A 23,869-nucleotide genomic window follows, 5' to 3' on the forward strand; every position below is an offset into this window, starting at 1 on the left:
CCAAATGTTGCCATTATGCCATATATGGTGTTTTACATCCCTGTGCTCAAGGAGAGAGCAGGCCTGTTTAGAAGTGTGTGTTCTGAAAGAAATGTGTACTGGAAATACCTATGGTTCAAGTACAAATGTCAATACTTAATAATACTTAGTGTGTTTATTAGATAGGACAACTGTACTTTCCTATTAACTTGCATTTGTGTAAAATGCATTTGGGAAAAAAACAAAATTATTAACGAGTCTAACAAAATTTAATCAGGCATCTTCCGCTTACTTTGGTAGTGTTGGAACGTGGGGATCCAGTGAAATATGGAGGTTAACTCCGTTGACATGCCATCAATTACGCACTACATTTACAGCTTTAGGCGTGTCAATTACAAATCATCGACATCATGCGTTTAAGTCTAATTAGTTTAACTGAAGCCAACAGACCCTTCAACAGTTAATGCATTAAAGTGCTTGGTGCGTGGCTCTCCTGGATAGGTTTGACGGCTCCCCATGGAGCCACGGTGCACAGTTTGGGAACCACAGCTTTATGACATCCACCTGTCGTTGTGCATATGGGGTCAGAACTGTGCTTCTGTGTACAATTAACCGTAGAAACAAAAATATTTTTGCCACTGGAAAGAAACCCCCATCCCAATACTGCCTTGAAACTCCCTTGCTCATTGCACCATCAGGATTCAAGCAAACCGGGCCGAAGACGGCTGTAATGCCAGAAACCGGTCCCCGGGAGCTTGTTTCCTTCCCAGTGAAAGAATTGGCTTGTGTAGTTTGGTTTGCCCTGTTCCCATGATACACTGGGCCAGGGACAGACTAATTTGCATACAGCCAGGTTCTGAAACTGGGATGGTGCAGTGAGCTAAAAAACGGTGTTGGATCTAGCCCTGATCTCTTGACTGGGTGAGAGTTTTCTGCTTTATTCAGAGACCCTGCCCCTCACCACCCCTTGTAAATATTTTTGTCCACCCTAAGCGTGGAAGGGTATACTCAGACATGAGTCCCTTGCTCATTGCACCATCAGGATTCAAGCAAACCGGGCCGAAGACGGCTGTAATGCCAGAAACCGGTCCCCGGGAGCTTGTTTCCTTCCCAGTGAAAGAATTGGCTTGTGTAGTTTGGTTTGCCCTGTTCCCATGATACACTGGGCCAGGGACAGACTAATTTGCATACAGCCAGGTTCTGAAACTGGGATGGTGCAGTGAGCTAAAAAACGGTGTTGGATCTAGCCCTGATCTCTTGACTGGGTGAGAGTTTTCTGCTTTATTCAGAGACCCTGTCCCTCACCACCCCTTGTTGTAAATATTTTTGTCCACCCTAAGCGTGGAAGGGTATACTCAGACATGAGTCCCTTGCTCATTGCACCATCAGGATTCAAGCAAACCGGGCCGAAGACGGCTGTAATGCCAGAAACCGGTCCCCGGGAGCTTGTTTCCTTCCCAGTGAAAGAATTGGCTTGTGTAGTTTGGTTTGCCCTGTTCCCATGATACACTGGGCCAGGGACAGACTAATTTGCATACAGCCAGGTTCTGAAACTGGGATGGTGCAGTGAGCTAAAAAACGGTGTTGGATCTAGCCCTGATCTCTTGACTGGGTGAGAGTTTTCTGCTTTATTCAGAGACCCTGCCCCTCACCACCCCTTGTTGTAAATATTTTTGTCCACCCTAAGCGTGGAAGGGTATACTCAGACATGAGTCCCTTGCTCATTGCACCATCAGGATTCAAGCAAACCGGGCCGAAGACGGCTGTAATGCCAGAAACCGGTCCCCGGGAGCTTGTTTCCTTCCCAGTGAAAGAATTGGCTTGTGTAGTTTGGTTTGCCCTGTTCCCATGATACACTGGGCCGGGGACAGACTAATTTGCATACAGCCAGGTTCTGAAACTGGGATGGTGCAGTGAGCTAAAAAACGGTGTTGGATCTAGCCCTGATCTCTTGACTGGGTGAGAGTTTTCTGCTTTATTCAGAGACCCTGTCCCTCACCACCCCTTGTTGTAAATATTTTTGTCCACCCTAAGCGTGGAAGGGTATACTCAGACATGAGTCCCTTGCTCATTGCACCATCAGGATTCAAGCAAACCGGGCCGAAGACGGCTGTAATGCCAGAAACCGGTCCCCGGGAGCTTGTTTCCTTCCCAGTGAAAGAATTGGCTTGTGTAGTTTGGTTTGCCCTGTTCCCATGATACACTGGGCCAGGGACAGACTAATTTGCATACAGCCAGGTTCTGAAACTGGGATGGTGCAGTGAGCTAAAAAACGGTGTTGGATCTAGCCCTGATCTCTTGACTGGGTGAGAGTTTTCTGCTTTATTCAGAGACCCTGCCCCTCACCACCCCTTGTAAATATTTTTGTCCACCCTAAGCGTGGAAGGGTATACTCAGACATGAGTCCCTTGCTCATTGCACCATCAGGATTCAAGCAAACCGGGCCGAAGACGGCTGTAATGCCAGAAACCGGTCCCCGGGAGCTTGTTTCCTTCCCAGTGAAAGAATTGGCTTGTGTAGTTTGGTTTGCCCTGTTCCCATGATACACTGGGCCAGGGACAGACTAATTTGCATACAGCCAGGTTCTGAAACTGGGATGGTGCAGTGAGCTAAAAAACGGTGTTGGATCTAGCCCTGATCTCTTGACTGGGTGAGAGTTTTCTGCTTTATTCAGAGACCCTGTCCCTCACCACCCCTTGTTGTAAATATTTTTGTCCACCCTAAGCGTGGAAGGGTATACTCAGACATGAGTCCCTTGCTCATTGCACCATCAGGATTCAAGCAAACCGGGCCGAAGACGGCTGTAATGCCAGAAACCGGTCCCCGGGAGCTTGTTTCCTTCCCAGTGAAAGAATTGGCTTGTGTAGTTTGGTTTGCCCTGTTCCCATGATACACTGGGCCAGGGACAGACTAATTTGCATACAGCCAGGTTCTGAAACTGGGATGGTGCAGTGAGCTAAAAAACGGTGTTGGATCTAGCCCTGATCTCTTGACTGGGTGAGAGTTTTCTGCTTTATTCAGAGACCCTGCCCCTCACCACCCCTTGTTGTAAATATTTTTGTCCACCCTAAGCGTGGAAGGGTATACTCAGACATGAGTCCCTTGCTCATTGCACCATCAGGATTCAAGCAAACCGGGCCGAAGACGGCTGTAATGCCAGAAACCGGTCCCCGGGAGCTTGTTTCCTTCCCAGTGAAAGAATTGGCTTGTGTAGTTTGGTTTGCCCTGTTCCCATGATACACTGGGCCGGGGACAGACTAATTTGCATACAGCCAGGTTCTGAAACTGGGATGGTGCAGTGAGCTAAAAAACGGTGTTGGATCTAGCCCTGATCTCTTGACTGGGTGAGAGTTTTCTGCTTTATTCAGAGACCCTGTCCCTCACCACCCCTTGTTGTAAATATTTTTGTCCACCCTAAGCGTGGAAGGGTATACTCAGACATGAGTCCCTTGCTCATTGCACCATCAGGATTCAAGCAAACCGGGCCGAAGACGGCTGTAATGCCAGAAACCGGTCCCCGGGAGCTTGTTTCCTTCCCAGTGAAAGAATTGGCTTGTGTAGTTTGGTTTGCCCTGTTCCCATGATACACTGGGCCAGGGACAGACTAATTTGCATACAGCCAGGTTCTGAAACTGGGATGGTGCAGTGAGCTAAAAAACGGTGTTGGATCTAGCCCTGATCTCTTGATTGGGTGAGAGTTTTCTGCTTTATTCAGAGACCCTGTCCCTCACCACCCCTTGTTGTAAATAGCCTTGAAACTGGAGCATCTGTCGCAGCAGATGGTACTCTAGACCCCCAACGGGGAGGCCCAGAGATTCCTTGCCAATCGGTTCCTAATTTCCCTTTAAATGTGAACATGAAAGTATAGGAGCGTGATTGTTCCTAAGCGGGTCGCCATTCCATGATAGCAGTCCAACGGAACGAAAATTTCAAGAGTGGGTGAATAAGATATGCCTCTCCGCATTAGGTCTTAGCATTTAGGGTTCATTTAATATGCAGCCTAAGTGGTCAGTGGATGTCGATTTTAGCAAGAACGGTGTCTCCCTTTAGAGTTGTTTCTTTTCGGACGGTTCTGTTGTGAGCATTGCACTCAACAGCACCCAACCCGACCCCGCAACCAACCTGCAACAGGTTGTCCAGAGCTTCACTACCTGGATCACCAACAGCGCCGACTGAGTCACCTTCCTCAAACCAGCCAAGACTTGCAGATCCACCAAACAAGCCAACTGGTATATACCAAAACTCAAGACAATGAAACGCAGCCGAAAACAACTGGAAAGAAGACGGTGCACCAGCAAAGGCACCACAGACTGAACAACCTGCAAATCAGCCCTCAACCAATACCACCAATGCCTTAAAGATGCAAAAAAGATGCCCTAGCAAACTGCATCGAAACAAGGGCCAACCAAAGAGCTCTTTACAGCATCGTCTGAGAGTTCTCCTGCCCGACGGCAAGCACAAACACCCCCCTCCCCCGGTCACAGGATCTCTGCGACTCTTTAGCAAACCATTTCCACAACAAGATATCCACCATCTACACAAACCCCAACCCACCGACCTCTGCAGCCTCCTCACTCCAATGGACGCTACCCCGACCATCTGCTGACAGCACGGGACCAGCTCATCACACACAATACCACTGACATCATGAACTCTATCCACTCGGGAGCACCCATGGACCATTGCCCTTACCAACTTTTCAACCTTGGACGCAAGGAGATCAGCTGCCGACTCAACACCACCCTCCACTCCTCCATCTCCATAGCCACTTTCCTCAATGCAAGGAAATAAGCAGAAGTCTGAACTCTCTTCAAGAAACCCTCTGCCAACACCAGCGAGCTGCAAAATTAGTGCCTCACCTCATTACTCCTATTCCCTGCAAAAGTCCTCAAAAAGTCCATCATCAGTTTGCTCATTGATCACCTAGAGAGAAATGGTCTGCTCAGCACCTCTCAATCCTGTTTCGGTGCCAACCACAGCACTGAAACCGCCCTGATTGCTGCCCCATAAGACATATGCACCCTCCTTGGTAGGGGAGAATCTGCGGCCTTGATCCTCCTTGACCTCTCCCCAGAATTTGATAACGTATCCCACCGCGCAGTCATCAATCTACTGCACCACATTGGAATCCAGGGAGACTGCCTCCGATGGATTGCATCTTTCCTCAATTGATGAACGTGGAGAATCTGCCTACCACCCTTCACCTCTGTTCCAAAGAGCACCAACTGTGGCATTCCTCAGCTCCACCCTCTTCAACACCTACATGACACCTCTAGCCAACATCGTAAGATCCCATGATCTGAACATCTCCTACGCTGACATCCAGCTCATCCTCTTAGCAGTCCCCTCCACCACGAAGACCGACTTCTACAACTGCATGAAGAATGTCGCCGACTGGATGAAGATCAACCTTCTGAAGCTCAACACTGACCCCACCGATGTGCTGAACTTCAGAAGCAATACCTCCCAGTGGATCTACACCTGGTGGCCCACCAAACTCTGTCCCACTCCCACAGACCACGCTTGCAACCTTGGCAACATCCTAGACAACAAACTCACCATGAAACAGATAAACGCTGTCTCCTTGGTCTGCTTCTATACTGTACACATTCTCCTAAAGAAGAATCTTCAAATGGCTCCCCATCAACATGAGGGAAACCGTCACTCAAAACCTAATCAACCAGCTGGCTGGACTACGGCAAAGTGCTGTACGTAGGAACCACCACTCAACTCATGAGTAGACTGCAGACAGTACAGAACTCTGCGGCCCGACTCTTCCTCAAACTACCCAAATGGACTCTCATCACCCCCACCTCAGGAACCTCCACTGGCTCTCTATCCACAAAAGATGCCAATTCAAGATGTTGACGCATGCCTACAAAGCCCTCGACAACCAAGGGCGAGCATACATCAACCACCGCCTGAACTTCCACCAACCTTCTAGTCGCCTTCACTCCTCTGTCGCCCTCTCACAAACACCGTGGGTCTACCGAAGCCACAGTGGAGGCTGTTCCTTCTCCTACCTCGCCTCCAAGTCCTGCAATGGCCTTCCCCTTCAACTCCTGACACCACCTCCCCTGGCTGACTTCAGGAAAAGACTTATGACCTGGCTTTTCGACTGAGCGTAGCAACTAAGTGACTGGATACACACTGATTGATTGACATCCCTAATAACCCTTCCTTGACTCTTCCCTCCTTAACTCTTCCCAAACCTCATTCTACTACTGTGATCTCTCAAATAACCCTTTCTAGACTCCCCTCTCCACTATCCCTTCTTGACTCACCGCAACCTCATTTTTTTTTTGTTTAAATTTGTTTATTAAGATTTTCACATTTCCTAGTACAGGTTGTTGTTGCATCATTGCCATAACATATAATTACGGGTATTTGATGAATTCTTTGCTTTTATCATGTCAACACAACTTGGGTAGGCTGACTTACATCTCTCTGGAAGTCATCCTCCAGCTTGACATGGCATGTTGTAATATGTCATGCGGTGTCCCGTTCGGCATGTATCCTGGGGGTGTGAGTTGGTGTTTTCCCCTCTACTTTACCCATGTAAGTTATCAAAGGATTCAGGAATGTATTCCTTGACGGGTGATTTAGTTTCAAAATCGAATCAAAGGGGCAAAACAAACCTGTGAACTGTGGGGGAAGATCAGGTGTGAGGGGAAAATAGGAGATATCGGAGGAAGCTTCGCGGTGTGAAGTGTCTTGACTGGCTGTGATTGTCTGCTATCATGTCAATGCGTGCTCAAGGGGGAAGTGAGGGACGGTCTGCAGGACCGCATAGGAGCGTGTCTAAACTGTCTTAGATATTGCGTTGATGATAAATGTTATAAAGTTGTTCCGGGGGATCCGGTACCTGTGCTATGAGGAGCAGGGATGGCCGTGGAGATTGTGGTTGCGAGGCGTCTGGAGTCCCCACCGTTGTCGTTTCCTGTATAAACTGAAAAAGCATCTGTGCCCATTCCACAGAGACTGGATGTTTGCGTGTCCCTTTCACTTCGTCGTCTGAGTGCCTCTTTCTCTGCTGCTCCCCATTTTTTTCATAGCACCCACCCATGCCTCCACTGGAGGCCCCGCTGGGGCTCGCTAATGCTTGGCTATTCCTCTCTTCGCGAGAAGCAAGCCAGGGACACGAAACGCCATTGCAACTTATCGGTTTTCTTTTGACAACGGATGTGTTCGAGAGATCAGTCATCCCTTGGAGTGTCTGTTGTACCTTGTCCCAGTACTGCCGGAGTACCGGGCAGTCCCAGAACCATGTTTAAAACCTGCCTCCTTGGCTTGACAGTGGGGGCAAGCAAATTGCGTGTCGGGGTAAAATCGGTGTAGCCGGTGTGGAGTTAGATATGCTCGGTGTAGAATATTATACTGTATGTTGTTGAAACGCGCGATCCTAGACACCTTTTTTGGGGTATTCCAGCGCTTTCCCCCATTCTTTATCATGCAATGCGCGACCTATCTCATCCTCCCATGTGTGCTGTAACGGGTCTAGTGGGTCGTTAACCAGCTCTCGAATCGCTTTGTAGTGTCAAGTGATTAGGTGTCTACCTATACCCATACGAAGGATCGTGTGTAAGACACGGGTGTGTCGGGGGTTCCCCCTCCCAAAGATCCCTGTAGCGTCAACCACTATCTAATATTTGCCTGTGTGTAAGGAATTGCCCAGGTGGTAAGTCGTGCTGTTCCGTCAAGTGAGCGTATGTCCTTAACTGCCCCTCTGCAAACAGGGACTCCACCTCAGTTACATCGTGGTCCGTCTAAGTTTGGAGAGCCTCTGCAGTATAATATTTATCCCTCCGTGGGAAACCCGCCAGTGGGAGCAACAGGGAATATAGGGCCGTGTCCTTCGACATGCGTTTATTCGCATCCTATATCTGCGGGTTACAGAAACCTGCAGGAGATAAGTACGGGAGGGTTTGGTCCCTGGCAACAATAGTCTCCGGATTGCCGGAAGGGGTAAGCGGCCTTCATCAGTAATTGTTTCTCCTATATGGCGCTCCGCCACCCAATGAGATAGCTATTGGAGTTGTGCCGCGAGGAAGCACGCCTCAAACGATGGAGCTCCCAAGCCCCCTCCGGTTGTGGGCAATTGTAGCGTGTTTAGGGCTATCCAATGTCGCCTATCTCCCCAAATCAGTGTTGTTAGCAACGTATCCAGTTCCCTAAAAAAGGAGCGCGGCGGTACGACCGGGAGGTTTGTGAAATGATATATCAATCTCGGGACCATAATCATTTTCGTGAGGGCTACACGTCCAATGGGAGCCAGGGGCAACGGTTTCCAAAAATTTACCGCCGTTCGCAGCCCGGCCAATGTTTTTCGGTGGTTCCCTTCATACAGGCCGGTAGGAGAAATAACGGGGAGCCATGGTGCTCCAGGCTATACGCTGGGTTCTCACTATGATGTCTAGAGGCGTCAAATGGGGGCTAAGCGGGAAGATCGTATATTTGTCCCAGTTTATTTTGAGACCAGAGGTCGCTTCAAATTCTTGCAGCGTCGACCATATTAGAGTGAGGTAACTGGTAATATCTCGGACGTAGATCAGGAGATAACCGCGTATATCGATACACAATGTACGGAATCGGCTATTGGGATTCCCCATTCTCCCTCCTCCCTTTTTTGTTGTATCGCTAAGGGTTCCACTGCCAGGGCGAAAAGAAGGGGAGACAGAGGGCATCCCTGCCTTGTCCCCCGTTCTACTGGAAAGGGCTCGGATATTAGTTTGCCTATTCTGACTCTGGAGGGGAGACCCCTATAGAGAAGTTCCTTGTACGTCCGCAGGATAGGACCTACATTTACCTTCTGGAGGACTGCAAACAGATGCGGCCATAATAAGGTATCAAAGGCCTTTTCCAGGTCCAAAATCAGGCATGCTGCCCGTGGAAAACTATCTTTTACCTGGTCCTGGATGTGGAACAGCCTACGCAAGTTCTGCGAGGTGTTGCGCTTTGGGACAAACCCACATTGATCTGGGTGTACCAGCGCTGGTAGGATTTGACTATAGCGATCCGCCAGTATCTTACCTAAAATTTTGCAGTCCGCATTCAGCAGAGCAATTGGTCTATAGGACGCAGGTAATGTTGGGTCTCTGTGGTTTCGGAAACGTTACTAAAGGCGACTTGCTGAGTGAGCGTGGGAGCTCTCCTCTGGTCAGCGCGTCGTCAAACATGGCAGCCAGCCTGGGCACCAGCTGGGTTACAAAGGTGCTGTAGTACTCTGATGGGAACCCATCCATTGCGAGCCAGTGTCCTAATTGCACGTGTTATGTCCTGGGGTTTGATTTTTGCGTCTAGTTCCTTTTGGTCTGCAGAGGAGATGCTGGGCATGGTTGATGGGCTTAGGAAATGAGTCAGTACTTGGTGTTGTGTTTGTGCCGGAGATTTATTAGTTTCAGAGTAAAAGCCCTGGAACACCTGCAGTATGTCTACCTGAGAGTGTTTAGGATTCCCTTCTTTGTCCTTAATTATTGTAATTGGTTTCATTTCTGAGTCTTGTTTTACTAACCAAGCTAACAGCGTCCCGGTTCTGTTACCCTCCCTGTGTACCTTGGTTGCACAGGTCCTAAAGTTATATTTACGGAGATCGCGCAGGGTTTCAGCGTGTACTGTTTTAGCATGTGCAACTTGGGCTGGGGCGGCTACCCCTCTATCGCAATCTTTCTGTAGCTCTGCCAGTCGTGATTCTGCCTTCAGTAATGCACTCTCCGATGTTTTCCGTATGCCCACTATTTATTGGATGCAATGCCCCTGGGCTTCGACTTTGAATGCATCCCACTCTACTAATGTGGAGGATGCTGTGCCGGTGTTCAGCGTAAAGTATTCTTGTATGTGATCCCCATGTGTTTGGCGCAATGCCTGATCCGTGAGGCACTCCCGTGGCAGCTTCCATGTTGGTACCGGAGGGTGAGGCGGTGTCCATCTAAGAGTGAGTATGTGTGCGTCATGGTCTGAGACCCCTCTGCCCAGGTAGTCTGTATACTTTACTTTGGGGAGAAGCGTTGTGGAACACAGAAATCTGTCTAGTCTAACTTGGCGGTTGTGAGGGATAGAATTAAAGGAGTTCATCCGTGTGATTGGGTTCTCTGCCCTCCAGGCGTCTACCAATGCCCCACCCAATGCCGAAAGTGTTCAGTTTCTGTGCGTAGGTGAATGTGGTGGTGGAGGGTGGGATCTGTCCAGGTTAACATCCAGGGCGCAGGTATAATCCCCTCCCAGGAGCCATGGGACTAGTGTGTGTTGAGCCAGCATTCCTGAGAGGCGCCCCAATATTGTTCTTGCTCTATGTTCGGTGCATATATGCTTCCTATTAAGTGGTTGACCCTCTAACAGCCCTGTTAGCAGTGAGTATCGTCCTTCTTTGTCCACCAACCGTGACTGTTCCCCTAATGGTACCCCAGTCTAATCCAGATTAGTGTGCCTCTGGCAAACGCGGAATAGGTTGTGGCACATATTATGCCGCGCCATCTTTTATGCAAGCGCTCTACCTCTGTGGATGTCAGACGTGTCTCTTACAGCAGGGCTATCTGCGCGTGCTGCCTTTTTATGTATGCATAGATGTTGTAGCGCTTGCTGGCTGTGTGCATACCCCTTACGTTCAATGTGAGAAATGTTATATCTGTGTTCGGTATCTTGTGTGCCAGCCTGTCCTTTATTTAGTCCAAAGTTCTCTTTAGAGGGCAGCCTCCCCGCCCGGAACTCCCCCCCCCCCCCCCCCCCCCCTCAGCACATCGCCAGTCCCTCACATACCCTCGATGTCCTACATGTCCGTGTCTTCGCTCCTTTATGGAAGTCTTAGGAAGTAGGGAAAGGGAAGGGGCAACAGTAAACAATGGGCTACATTCACAACTCAGGGGACCTATTGTGCGAAGCGATACGTCCAAACTATAGTCCATATACATACTTTAGTTCGTTGTTAAGGGGGGTGGTTGTGCATCTCCGCTGGGTGCTACCACTGCCGCCGCATGCTTGTAGACTGTGTAGTAGAGTTTACCCAATGATGCAGTTTCTGATCGTCGCCGCCCACCGCAGTCTCCTCTTGGCACCGGTTATGGCGCCCCGCGGTGAGCGCTTGCAGCATTGGTGCTTCTGAGTAAGGCAGTGTCGTGACAGTGGGTTTCGTTGTGTGGATTTAAGCTTCTGTTGACCGTGCCTCTCTTGGTATTAGGTCCATTATAATAGTGTGTCCGCCGTTTGAGGAGTTACAATCGGGGGAGTTATTGAGCCTCCACGTGCCGTGCGTGCGTCGCTGCCATCTTCCTCTTCCGAGCTGAACAGGTGCGGGCCTGTGTCTCCTTCTGAACTCCCTCCTGTTGATTTCATTTTCGTTGCTTCTTGTAGCGCTCTCCTGCGTTAGTTTATAATTTGCTCCAGTTCTGGGGAGTTGTTTGTAGTGGGGTTTGTTTGTGTGTGAAGCTGCGTGAGGGTGACTTTCTTAAATGGGCTCCGTGGACGGTTACTCGGGCGGCGGTCCTGCAAGCTTCTGGAGTGTCCCGGGGCCGCCATATGCTGATCTACCCAGGCCCGTGCTTCGGCAGGATCCTTGAAGAAGTGCGTTGCATCTTTGTGGATTATTTTTAGGCGAGTGGGGAACAATAGAGCATATTGTATGTTCTTTGGCGCAGGACGCGTTTAACTTCAAGGAAGGTGGCTCTTTGCTGCTGAACGGCTCAGGAGTAGTCGGGGAACAGCATGACCTGTTTGTCTTCCACCCTAAACTTCCTATGCTGGCGGGCTGCTCGAAGGATGGTGTCCCTATCTTGGTAGTGGAGGAGCTTCAGCAGAAAGGGGCAAGGTGGGAGACCCGGTTTCAGTTTTCGGGCCGGGACCCGGTGCGCTCTCTCCACCGAGAAGTAGGGGATCAAGTCTGCTGCCTGCGTGAACGTTGTGATCCATGTCGTGATATAGCCGATCGGGTTCATCCTCTCCACGCCTTCCGGAAGATTCATGATACGGATATTACTCCTTCGTGAGCGTCTTCAAGGTCATCGGTTTTGCTCTCCAGTGTCTTTATCCGAGCCTGTAGGTCTTTCAAGACTGATTGCTGTTGCCGTACTTGTGGTTCCATTTCGTTCAGAGTCTTTTCCCCTTGGTGGACCTTGTCTGCCAGTTTTCTATGGTCGTCACGAAGCAGGTTGAGGTCCATGGCCAGGTCGCCAAATCTGTTTTCCATGGTGACTCTGGAGTGCTCTATGGCCGCTAAGACTTTGTTGAGTTTTTCGGAAATGGACACCGACTGGGGTGGCTCTCCATCAGACCAGGCGCCATTGTGGTCAGGGGAGGTTACTCTCTGCTGTCCTGAGGAATGTGTTGTTCCTATTGCGTGTTGGCGACCCATAGTGCTTGTGCTACTTGGTACCCTCTGGTAGCAGGGTCCACGGGCGTGTTTTGTTTCATGCCGTGGGTTTGGCAGACCGCCGCAGTCAGTGCCTTTTGTGGGGCCGTTGCCACTCTTGTTCGGACTGATCCCTGCAGAGATCATCTCCATCAATTGTGATATTCCGCATCTGTTAGGGGTTCTTTGTGGGGTGCAGGGGCTGCGCGTTACGGAGGCACCCGGCAGAGTCGCTGTTCACCTGCATCCACTGGTGTAGATCGGGACAGTTGGCGGTCGGATGATTGTCCTCTGCCCAGGGGTCTATCGCCCCTCCTCCAGCCCTTCTCCTGTCGGTCCACAGCCGTTCTCTTACTTTCACTTCCCTGCGACACCCGAGCTCGCCCCGGGGGCCGAGTGCCAGGAACGCTCCCCACTGGGTTGTGTCCGTTGCCGTTAACGGTCAGGGTGGCTTGGAAGCACGATACGGGGGGGGGGTCAATGGTGCTCCCGCTCAGACTGGTATCCTGGGTGGAAGTCCTGTAGGAGTATTTCTGACTTGCCGAAACCCGCTGCTTTGAGACTAGGTCAACGGGTCTGCTAATGCCCCTCAAAGGTTTCAGTGGGGGGTAGCCACCAGAATGCCACAGGGAATCTGGGGGGTATCCAGTGCGGGGGGGGGATGCCAGCGAGCACTATCGCGTAATAGCTCGATGTTGCCTATTGTGTTGGTACTGCAAATTAGTGAGTCAGTGAGGGCCCTCTGCTGCGCCTCCAGTTATCAGAGTCTGGGCCCTGGTCCGCGCTCTTGGGAGCTCTCATGAGCCAGGCGGGTAACCGGCGCGTCGCCCAGGCTGTCGGGCCCTCCTCCTACAGGATGCCTCGTGGTCACCTAGGTATGGTGCAGGTTTGCGTTTTCTCTGTCGCCTTTCTGCCCCCTCTTATTATTGTGTCTCCAGTACTGTCCTGGTGTCGTGAAAAAGCAATGTGGGTGGCATGCGGGGGCCTATATGTAATACTCCCCGCAGTTATACATTAATCGGTGAGGGGCGGGGAATCTGTTCCAGGCTGCCCCCAGCTGTCATGTAACTCTCCGGGGCCCGGCTGTCGCCACACTCGGGTGATGCCCCCCGTCCCTCGCGCACCTCGAGTCCCGGTGCCGTGCTGGGAGGGGGGCGCCATTGCTGAGCCTGCTCCGAGTGCCAGCCGACCGCAGTGTCTCTCTGGCCGGCCCGCCATGCAAGGGAGCGCAGGCCCCCAAAATGGCACGCAGGTACTTTTATTGTTTCCTCTGCCTGGTGTTGCTCACATGGCTCAGCCTGCATCGGAAATGTGTCCGGGCCGCTGGGTGCTCTTTTCCCCTCCCCGTCGCAGCCCGTAGGCTGGTAGTTGGCCTGCCGCGCTGGGGAGTGCTCTGGACATTCTCTCCCCGCCGCCAACTGGGCCCGATCTGCCCAGTCCCCTCCAGCGCTCCCGCAGCTCTCACCTTCAGCTTCAGGCAGTTCTTCGCCGCTCCAGCTGATCCACCCGCATTTCAGGGCCCCGCAGGATCGAGGGGCGGCCTCACAAGCCCCGCTCCTTTCTCCGATGCAGCCCGGGTGCTGAATTACGGCGGGCCCGCCGTTTTGCAGAGACCAGCCGTGCCGCTAATGTCGCCCATAGAGCGGCAATCCACGACTCCGCCTCTCAAACGAGCGTACCGGGTCACCCCCCCCCCCCCGGGGCACCGTCCTTCCAGCATGGGGTTTCCTCACTGGATTATGGCATTAGGGAATCCTGAACTTCATTAATGCGTGGGCTGCCAAGCAGAGCACTACGGAGATGAGTCCGCCATCGTGGTCGACTTGGCCACGCCCCACTCACCGCAACCTCATGTTACTACTATTGTCTTCCAAATAACACCTCCTAGACTCTTCTCTCCTGTGTCCCTGCTTTGACTAATCCCAAACTTTCATTTTACTATGATCTCCAAATAACGCTTTCCAGAGTCTTCCTGCCTCTGTTCCTCGTTTGACTGATCTCAAACTTCATCTTACTACTATAATCCAATAAATAACCCTTTCTAGACTCTTTCCCTTTTCTATTCCTCCCTTATCCTATTCATCCAAATTAATAGACTGACATGCCCACTGCTCAAAGTAACCACTTATATTTCTCTGTACTTAATCTACCACTAGTCCTTTGGGTTCCGAAGTAACGTGCTACTTGCCAAAAAGTGATTCATCTCCTTGTCAGTGGAAGTAAGCGCTAGATAAACACAATTACGATTACAAAAGCTTGAAAGAAAGGGGATGCAAGATTAAATAAAATGTGAAATGTAAACAGGGATTGCATCACTGTGATGGAATAACTTAAAGTTATTACAGCAACAAACAAAAAACAATTGATGGACAGAATGCAGAACAAATTAAAACATTCACCCCCAGTCAAGGGATCTGGGTTAAATCCATCATTCTTTTGCTTACTGTGCCACCCCAGTTTAGACCTGGCCATATGCAAATCAGTCTTGCCCTTGTGCCTCATGGGAACAGTCCAGCCCGAACTGCCAAGCTAGGTCCTCCCTGAACCCGAAACAAGCATCCTAGGACCGGTTTCGGGGTTTCACCCCTCATCAGCCAGGATAGCTTGATTCCAGTGGCACAGTGAGCCCAGGACCCATGTCTGGGCATACCTGGCGCACTTTGAGAGAGAAAGCAAAAGACACACAATTGATGGACGGAATGCAGAACAAATCAAAACATTCACCCCAGTCAAGAGATCTGGGTTAAATCCGTCATTGTTTTGCTCACCAGACCACTGACTGGGGGAGAATGTTTGCATTGTCAGCATTCCGTCCATAATTTGTTTGCTGTAACACTTAAAGGTATTTACAAACATTATTGAGAAATAAATCAGTCTTTTGCTAGTAAAATTAAGGGCGTCAATATAGAGCTCGAACGGAATCTGTTCGGGTCTTAGACTCGGCCCACTTAAAGCCCTGTGGCTTGTATAGCCATAAATATTATCAATCATAATAAACGTGTGATAGAATCGTTTTTCTCAATTCTTTGATACTTGAGATCAATTGTAGTCTATTGCAACTTTGATATTAAATATGGTACTATTGAGATTTGTTATACTCGAAATCACACGGAATGGATATAATGTAAGTGTACTGTTGAAATCACAATGAAAATGTGTTTAATATTAAATGCTCGTTCTAAAACCCCAATAAAATATATATTTTAAAATATTGGAAATAACACGGTTTCGCAATATTTTATTTGTTTATGTACCTCTTCATATTTATTTAAAGGGCTATGTGCCTAGGGAATACGCTGCACAATACTTTTGATTTGTAGATTGTACTGGGTCGAGCCATTTTTAATAAAAAATATCCTTTGAGAATGTGTTGTTTTTTTTTTTTTGCAGGTTAAGTCAGAAGTCCAAGTCTATCTGCATATTTGTTAATGATTACAAAAAATAGATTGCAACACGTGGACACTGTTTGTCTAATCTCTGCTGGCAAAGTGCATACTCATCAAATAGTTTGCACATTGCGTAATATGTCTTGTTTTTCGTTGCTAATAATTGCCAAAGAATTAGCCCATGAAAGTCTTGCAATATCAAGTTTAACAGGAGCCAGAATTAACTGTACTTTTCATTTGTTTAAATGTTCTCTTTTTAATTCATATTTGTTTTTATTAAAGGAATTTAGTGGCTATGTACAACAGATGAAATACAGCGTAGCTAGGATAAAAGCTGCCATGCCACGAGTGTATGAACTGGCAGCGGGTGGCACTGCGGTTGGCACTGGACTAAATACGAGGATTGGCTTTGCAGAAAAGGTTGCTGCGAAAGTGGCTGTCCTCACCGGTAAGGCTTGTGGCCGAAATTGATTTATGGCTGCCTTGTTCTCTCCCCTCTCACACCTGCAACATGGAAAGGCAAATACAGTTGTTTCAAAATCATGGAAAAACGTTTCCCTTTAAAAGTTGTTTTGTAACTGATTGTTAAATATTTATAAATGTCCTATTTGAGATTAAGAAAGTACAAACCTTTGAGCCACTGGGAGGCACAATCTTGTTTGGGGTGCAGGGGCAGTGTACAAAGTATCCTGCGCTTTATGTCAGTTCAAAATAATTGAAAAATATTAATTTAAATATTTAAAAACTTTGACAGTCTGAAGTTGTGGGTGTGTAGTCAGTTTGTAACACACCACATTGTAATAGGTACAGGAATCATTTTAAGATGTGTGCCATGCAGTCACTAAGCTTCGTGCAGATAATTTCCATGAGGCACTTTGCTCGTATCCTCATTTCCGAGGGACCCCGACACAGATAACATACTTTATTTCTAGGTTTGTTTTTGTAAAATGCTGCACAACACCTCATGGCTACTTGAGCACTGCGCAGAAGTTCTCACATTTAAGGAGCCCTGGCGAACACCCTCATTTTTGAGGGTCCTTACTTGCACGCCAACCTCTTTATTGGAACATCTCATCACCTGGACCATAACTGAGAAACTTACAGCTGATTGACACTGAGAAATATCTTAACAATGTTCAGGTTGTAATAGAGCCTCTCACTGCTGGTGCTCCCTGATCAAGACCCTCCGATCAGAGACACAATACACAATTTCCTTGTAAGTGAGAGAACTTGGATGAAACATTTGACTGTAGAGGCCATGGCTTCGACCCCAGTAACTTAGGAGAGCTGACAACATGGACTACAACAGAAGGGTCCAGATTTAGACCCTTAGGCACAAGAGGTCCTGTTTGAGAGCTGCTTTCTTAATACGTAAGAAGAGCTAGAAAAATCATAAATCACAGATATTTAATAAATGTATTTGTAAGGGGGATATATATGTGAAAATGGCGGGAAGATAGTCATGCACACCCACGAAACTGAATTTAGCCCAAGAAAGACAATAAAAAATTCTAAATGGCTTCCAGTGTTTCTTAAAGCCAGGCTGTCCTCCCCTTATAGGCTGTTCAGCAAACAGAACAGTTAGAGAAAAAATTCAGACAAAAAAAAGTGAGTTGGCGGGAGGCTATGGAGATGGAGAGAGACTCGCTGGAGCCAAAGGTGTTCAAGGAGTCTGTAGAGCGTGTATTGGGCTAAGTTGGAGAACACACAATATGCAGTAACAAATAACCTGCAATGGGATAACTTCGATACTCAGTATGGGAAGTCTTACATAAGTAAAGTCCTCTTTATTCATTGAGGAGATATTGAAAACGGTGATTGACTACTGTTTACCCACAACAGCTTCTTCCCAAGCCTGCAGATAAAACCCTTAACCAGCTTGAGGCAAATGTACTCACTCACGGCCATCAATCTTATGCAATCAACAACGCACCGTTCTGGAATCGTACCTTTCACCAGTTACTAGGAACATCAAATGAGGCTGCTGTTCAAAATCTCAGTTCCTTCTGCTACTTTCTTCTGGAAGTCACTTTGTGATGGTGAGCTCTTCATGAATGTCTATTACCTTTTATGCCATTCTTGTTGGCAGCATGTTCTCCATCTCCCAGTTCTGGGCCTTGGTCACCAATGAGACCTAAACACTGGGCTACAGACTAGATTTTAAAGTTCACCGTTATGACTCCCACCCCTAGGCCCCTCCCTCCCCACAATATCGCATTTTGGCAGACTGTGTAAGGGTCTAGTGAGTGAGTGAGGAATGAGTGATATCTGCATTTCATGGGACAGTATTCGAGTGTAGAGGAAGGAATGAGACTTAAGAACTCTTGGTGAGTGGATGCATCCTGGTTATAGAGCATTATGGGAGAGATGCAAGCATGAGGACATGTGCTTGGTCTGCAACTATCAGGCGGCAAACAATTGCTATAATTGCATTAGTGCTAGATGTCAGAAAATGTGATAATAAGAAAAGTGGTAAAAAATCAAAAAGGTAAAAGAAATCAGCTTAGTGGTCATAGTGTACGGCGTCCTTCGCAGTGACTTATATTAGGCAGTGGGTAAAACAGTTGAAAGGTGCACAGTGCCAGTATGCATGCAATTATTCTAAAGTGTAGCATAGATCACAGCCTCTAATGTGGCACAACTGGCAAATGACCTACAGCTAGATTCATCAAAGTCCCGATTTGCGAGTCCTTAATAGCGATTATTAAGGAATCGCTATTAAGGACTTGCAAAATAAATTGCGATTCCTACAGCCTCCTTATTTGCGATTAGCAAATTGCTAATCGCAAATAAGGAATAACTCCCCATTCATTCCTATGGGTCTAAAGGCAAATAAGGATGCGATTTCAAGGGTGCCAGGGGTGTCCAAAGGACACCCTGTAGCACCCCTGAAATGTGAATTTACACTGATGTTGTGCACACACATGTCCAAAGGACATGTGTGTGTGTAACATTCAACTTAGAAAAATGCATTTAAATGCATTTTTCTAAGTTTTCGCTATTTACCACGAGGTTTGACTTCGTGGTAAATAGCGCTCCTAAATTGCGAATTCGCTATTTTTAAATGTTTCATGAATAGCATTTAAGGAATCTCTAATAGAGATTCCTTATATGCTAATCCTCGCAAATTTGCGAATTCTTTATTAGCGATTTTTGCATTTGGGATGATGAATCCCAAATGCAAAAATTGCACTCGCAAAGGGCCAGATTCTCAGAATCTGGCCCTTTTGCGAGCGCATTGTGCTTGATGAATCTGGCTGCTAATGCTGGGTCTGGAGGTCGGGGAACCTCTTGCTCTGCGCATGTACCTTCCTCTTTCCATTCACAATTCCTGAAATGCCACAAAGTGTTATGGATTATACTCCTGATTCTGGCCTTGCTTCCTTGTTTGTGGGTGTGGTAACTAAACTCGATGCTTCAATGTATAGTGTCCTGGGAATATAGCCATTAATTTAGTTTGCCATAATCTTCACAGTTGTACACCAAATTTTGATTCTAGCGTCAGTGGCAAGATGAGTGCTTCCCAACAGGGATAGCTCTAATGAGTAAAGCCTAGCCTTACCTGCCTTCACAAATAGCCTAGTCCAAGACCATTTAGTGCAGGCCGCAGTTTTAATGCTGGTAGTGGACCTGGTAGACTCTGGCCATAATGCCACTGTGAGTGCCACAAGAGTTATAATGTCTGTTTCTATCATAAAATGGGACAGGAAGGAAGGCAAGTAGTACCAAAAATGTTCGAAGCGTGCCTCAGCACAAAAGCAATATAATTCTAAGTAGGGATCAGAGGCCTCCCATTTCATACATTAGAAGTAAAAACTTCTCATAGAAATTTGTAGAAAAGGTACAGTCCAGGGACCAGTCTGCAAAATACTCTTTGTGGATAAAAAGATTTTTAATAGCCAGGAAGATTTAAAAAAATTTTAAATTTGGCTTTTCAAGTTCAGTACAGAATGCCATATCTTAAGCTGTCATCACAAACATATACAACAAACAATTAAGTAGCTAATACACTTTCCGCCAATAGGGTTACTTAAAATATTGCCCTCAACTCAGTAGACCATTACATCAAGTGTAGCTCCAGAGCTGGATTATTCAACAGGAAGTACGTTAGTGGACCCCATATATCTCTAGGTCGCAAGGACGATGGTAGCTCCTCCACATATGTCTCAAGAGTTGATTTACAATAGGTCATGTCCATTATCTAACTTCAGATGTTTGGTGCAACCCGCTTACCCCAGTTCATTGCCTCACGCCTCTTGGCTAGTAATAATGCGATCGCTGTCAACTTGGTTAGCTGGTTGTATGGTTTTGACCAGCCCCAACAGGCACATCTTGGGGTACAGGAAACTTGGTCCGACGTCCTATCCCTGAGGGCTTGCACCACCCTTTCCCAGTATTCATGCACCGGACCAAAGTCCCAGTCCAGGTGCAGAAAATCCAATTCAGCCATCCCGCATCTAGAGGAGCTTGCATCCCCTGCAGCCCATAGTGAAATAATGTAAGTGTTGTGTTCTACTTTTGCTGTAGGTATTTGAAATGGATAATACGTAAATTACAATTTAAGTTAGCACTCCTGTCAATGTACAGCAAAACCCCCGATCATCCAACGATATTAGTGGATCTAGGGAGGTGTTCCAGCGGGTCAACGTGGTGGTTCTGGCGTTGGTCTGTCCCTTTCTGCTGTGTTGTCGAGTCTAGTTACCAGGTGTCTACGAGAAGTGGTGACTAATAGTGTCTGCAAGGCATTTAGTGCGGGAAGTTCCTCCGTAAATGTAGGGAATAACACTTTTACAGTAGATCGGAGACAAAGGTATGCAAATGTAAAAATCGGTTTCGTGTTGTTTACATATAAGTCTGACTGGTCAATAAATCGCCCTTCCTGGTATATATATCTCCCATCGTCACCAACCCAACCTGTTAAAATAGGTCCAACGCACTCGCTTCTTGTGTTTTGCGGGGACATACAACGGGAGCTTGTGGGCTCTCGTTCGTTGTGCTCTTCAGGCAGCAGTTGTGCAGTGAATCGTGTTTATTTCAGTGCAGCTTGCAGCCGGACGCTTGTATGTCAATACGTGTCTGTGTGTTATCAGGTGTGTAACCCCCTCCTCAACTGCCAGGTGAAGCAACTATGTGTGTGCGTGGTACCAGTAGTGTGTATACTGTGCTTGGGCGCAGAGATAATAGTGCGTATCAGGCACTTCAAATCCTCGCTGTTCGTATGGGAGTGTCATAGTGTCTCACTTGATGCATGGCTGTCTGTCTGCCCAAGCTAATGTGATCAGATGGGCATGTAGCGTTTTGAAAAAAGATTTCGGCAGGACTATTGGTATGTGACTGGATAGATATAGAAAGTGGGGCACTATAACCATTTTCATAAGTTCCACTCTACCAGCTAGGTAGAATGGCATCTTTATCCACCTTTGAACTTGATTTTCCAGATTGTCCAATGCGCTCTCATAGTTCTCGCGTATCACCTTTTCAGTGTCTGTGTATCCACACCCCTAGATATTTCACTGAGTCTGTGCTCCACTTCAATGGGTAATCCAGTGCATGTGGCATCGTAGACCATGTCAGCTGCAATATTACCTATTTGAACCAGTTAATGCCCAGTCTAGAGTGTCCCTCAAATCTAATGTCTTCCCTAAGTAGCGTTGTTAGGTTTTGTGTAGGGATTCGGACATATAGGACCATGTCGTCCGCATATAGAGAGATGCCAATTGGTCTCTGGTGGAATCTCAGTGCCGCGCTCTTATGTCGTTGGTGAATTTTACAGGCGAGCGATTCCAGGAGCAGGTAATAGGATTGCGGACATCCGTGTCACATACCTCAGTGTATGTGCAGTAGGTCTGACGTGTCCATTGATCCATACTTGAGCAACCGGGGTGGTCTACAACAGATGTACCCATCTCCAGAATTCCCAAGTGTGCTAAAAGTGGTGAAGATATAGGGCCATTCTATTGAGTCGAAGGCTTTGGCGGCATCTAAAAGTACAGCCGCCACTAGATCTGGTGTAGTAATGCAAAGATGGTCTGTAAGTTATGCGCTGTTGATCACTCTGGTATGAACCCCAGATTGATCTGGTAGGACAATGTTTGGCAACAGAGTTTGCAGTCTAGTGGCTATTATTCCTAAATGGTCAGGCCGTTTATCTGGTTTCAGTAGAGCTATCACAAGAGCCTCGCGAAGTGGTAGATGTGGCGTCTGCTTTGTATTTGCCTCTGTGTATACCCTCAGAAGATGAGGAGCCAGTATGTCTGCCAACTCTTTTTAGAATTCGCTATTTAAGCCATCTTGCCCTGGCGCTCATCCAATGGGAAATGTTCAAATAGACTCAGTCACCTCCTCTACTTCAATGGGCTACAATAGATATTCCAGTTGCCTGCTAGACGACCACGCTAGGGTTATGTCTTCTAGATAGGCCTTAAAGTTGCCTTCAATGGGAGATACCTTAGAAGCATATAGATTCTTCGAAAACTCAGAAAATGTTCTAAGAAACCCAGTTGTGTCATACTGATCACTTCGATCTCCATCAGCTATCTTTATTACGCTTATGTCCACTAGCTGGCCGTAACTTAGCAGCGAGTATGCCACCTGGCCGTCCTCCCTCCCCATTGGCCATAGTCACATATCATCTGGTCATGTAGCGCACTTCCCTTTCTGCCATGTCATTATATTGTGTGATTTGTTCTCTAACCTCGCTAGGGTTTCCGCTTCCTCAAGCCTCTGCAGCTTTTGGTCAGTCATTTTGAGTGGTCCTCGGAGATCTTTAAGTATTCCTGCATGCGCACTAATATACATTTCTATTATTGTGGATTTAATTGCATCTCATAACGTGTCCTCTCCCTTCACTGATCCCACATTTTTTTTGTTTACATGTCTTCATTCGTTTTGTAGGTTAACATAGGGTAATACATTTGCATGTACAATCTTTATAGGCATTTTTGAGTACATAACCATTGCAATTTAAATCTAACCAACAGATTAGTACATATTTGTAGTTTCAGTATACTGTGAACTGTTGGGGTGTTTGCATCTCGCCTGTTGCCCAAGATCTCTACGCAGATAGAGACTAATAATTTTTGCCTCTGTTGTCGTTCAACCCGTACGTACACTGCATATTGGGGATTAGTGGAATTGGATAGGTAGGAAGGGATGGGGTAGAGGTAGGGAGCAGGAGACGATGAGGGGGGACGATAATGGGGTGTTAACTTTGAACGTGCCCAACAAAGGTCCCTGGTGCTTCCGTTCTCCATTATCAGCAATCACCCTACCCTACTTTGGTAGTCCACCTGCTCATGTGTGAAGGGAACTGGGATTTGGGGTCTATCCTATAGATTGGCTGTTGTCTTGTGAATGTGTCTGCTGTGCGCCGTCGCCCGCTGTCGTCGGCGTCCCCCCAGGATCAGAGCGAGGAGCTTGAGGTTCCCTCAAGGTGTCTCAGAGGTCCTGGAATACTGCATCCCACACGCTTGCTATTGGGATTTTGCGCAGTCCCAGGGTGTCCTCACGCCGAAAAGCCTTGCTCTCTGCTTGCGCCCAGTTTGTGAGCGAGTGGTACAATGCTTCCAGTGGCGGGGGCTCCAGACGTCTCCTTTTAGTAATCAAGCGCTTAGCGGTAAGTAGCCCTATATCTATGAACGGAGACGTCGCCCTGTCTTTTTAGATCTGCGATAAAGGCACACCTTTTGCCACGTATCCACACTTAGGCGTGATGTTTGATTCCACCTTGACATGATCGCCTTTACTATCACCTGACCAAAGGCTGAGCTCAACCCCATGAATATTTTATTTTATTCCCAAACAAATATAAAAAAATTCCACATTTTAATAGGAATCTTGTAGCTTTTTCATCGTCCATACTGTATTCCGTTTGCTGCATTAGCACTGCTCCCACAAATCAGTCTGAGGACAGTCATAAAATGTTTAGCATCCAGTGTTCATACTCCTTTTACAGAACGTTTTAAAAATGTCAATTGTACATTTTACAATTTGTTTTTATGTACACTTTATTAATCTGTTTATATTGATAGATTTTCTAAGCAATAGTGGACCCCCTGAGTAGGCTTTGCGGACCCCTAGCAGTCCCAGTGGACCACAAGTTAAGAATCACTGATGTAGATGATTACTTAAGGAGAAAAAGATATTGGCCTGGCTTATCAGCAAGTTG

General features: G+C 47.6%; 1 protein-coding gene across 3 annotated transcripts in view; it reads left to right on the forward strand.

Annotated features, from left to right (window-relative positions):
* Window positions 1-23,869, forward strand: part of LOC147708150 (fumarate hydratase, mitochondrial-like) — a 394,996-nt gene that overhangs the window by 154,924 nt on the left and 216,203 nt on the right. For all 3 annotated transcript variants that reach the window (XM_086926903.1, XM_086926904.1, XM_086926905.1), the window contains one exon: window positions 15,985-16,150. In XM_086926903.1, coding sequence (XP_086783029.1) covers window positions 15,985-16,150 — 166 coding nt within the window. The remainder of the gene's footprint in view (window positions 1-15,984; window positions 16,151-23,869) is intronic.

The sequence above is a fragment of the Lissotriton vulgaris genome, chromosome 6 (genome assembly GCF_964263255.1).
Source record: "Lissotriton vulgaris chromosome 6, aLisVul1.2, whole genome shotgun sequence".
In the NCBI taxonomy this organism is placed as follows: Eukaryota; Metazoa; Chordata; class Amphibia; order Caudata; family Salamandridae; genus Lissotriton; species Lissotriton vulgaris.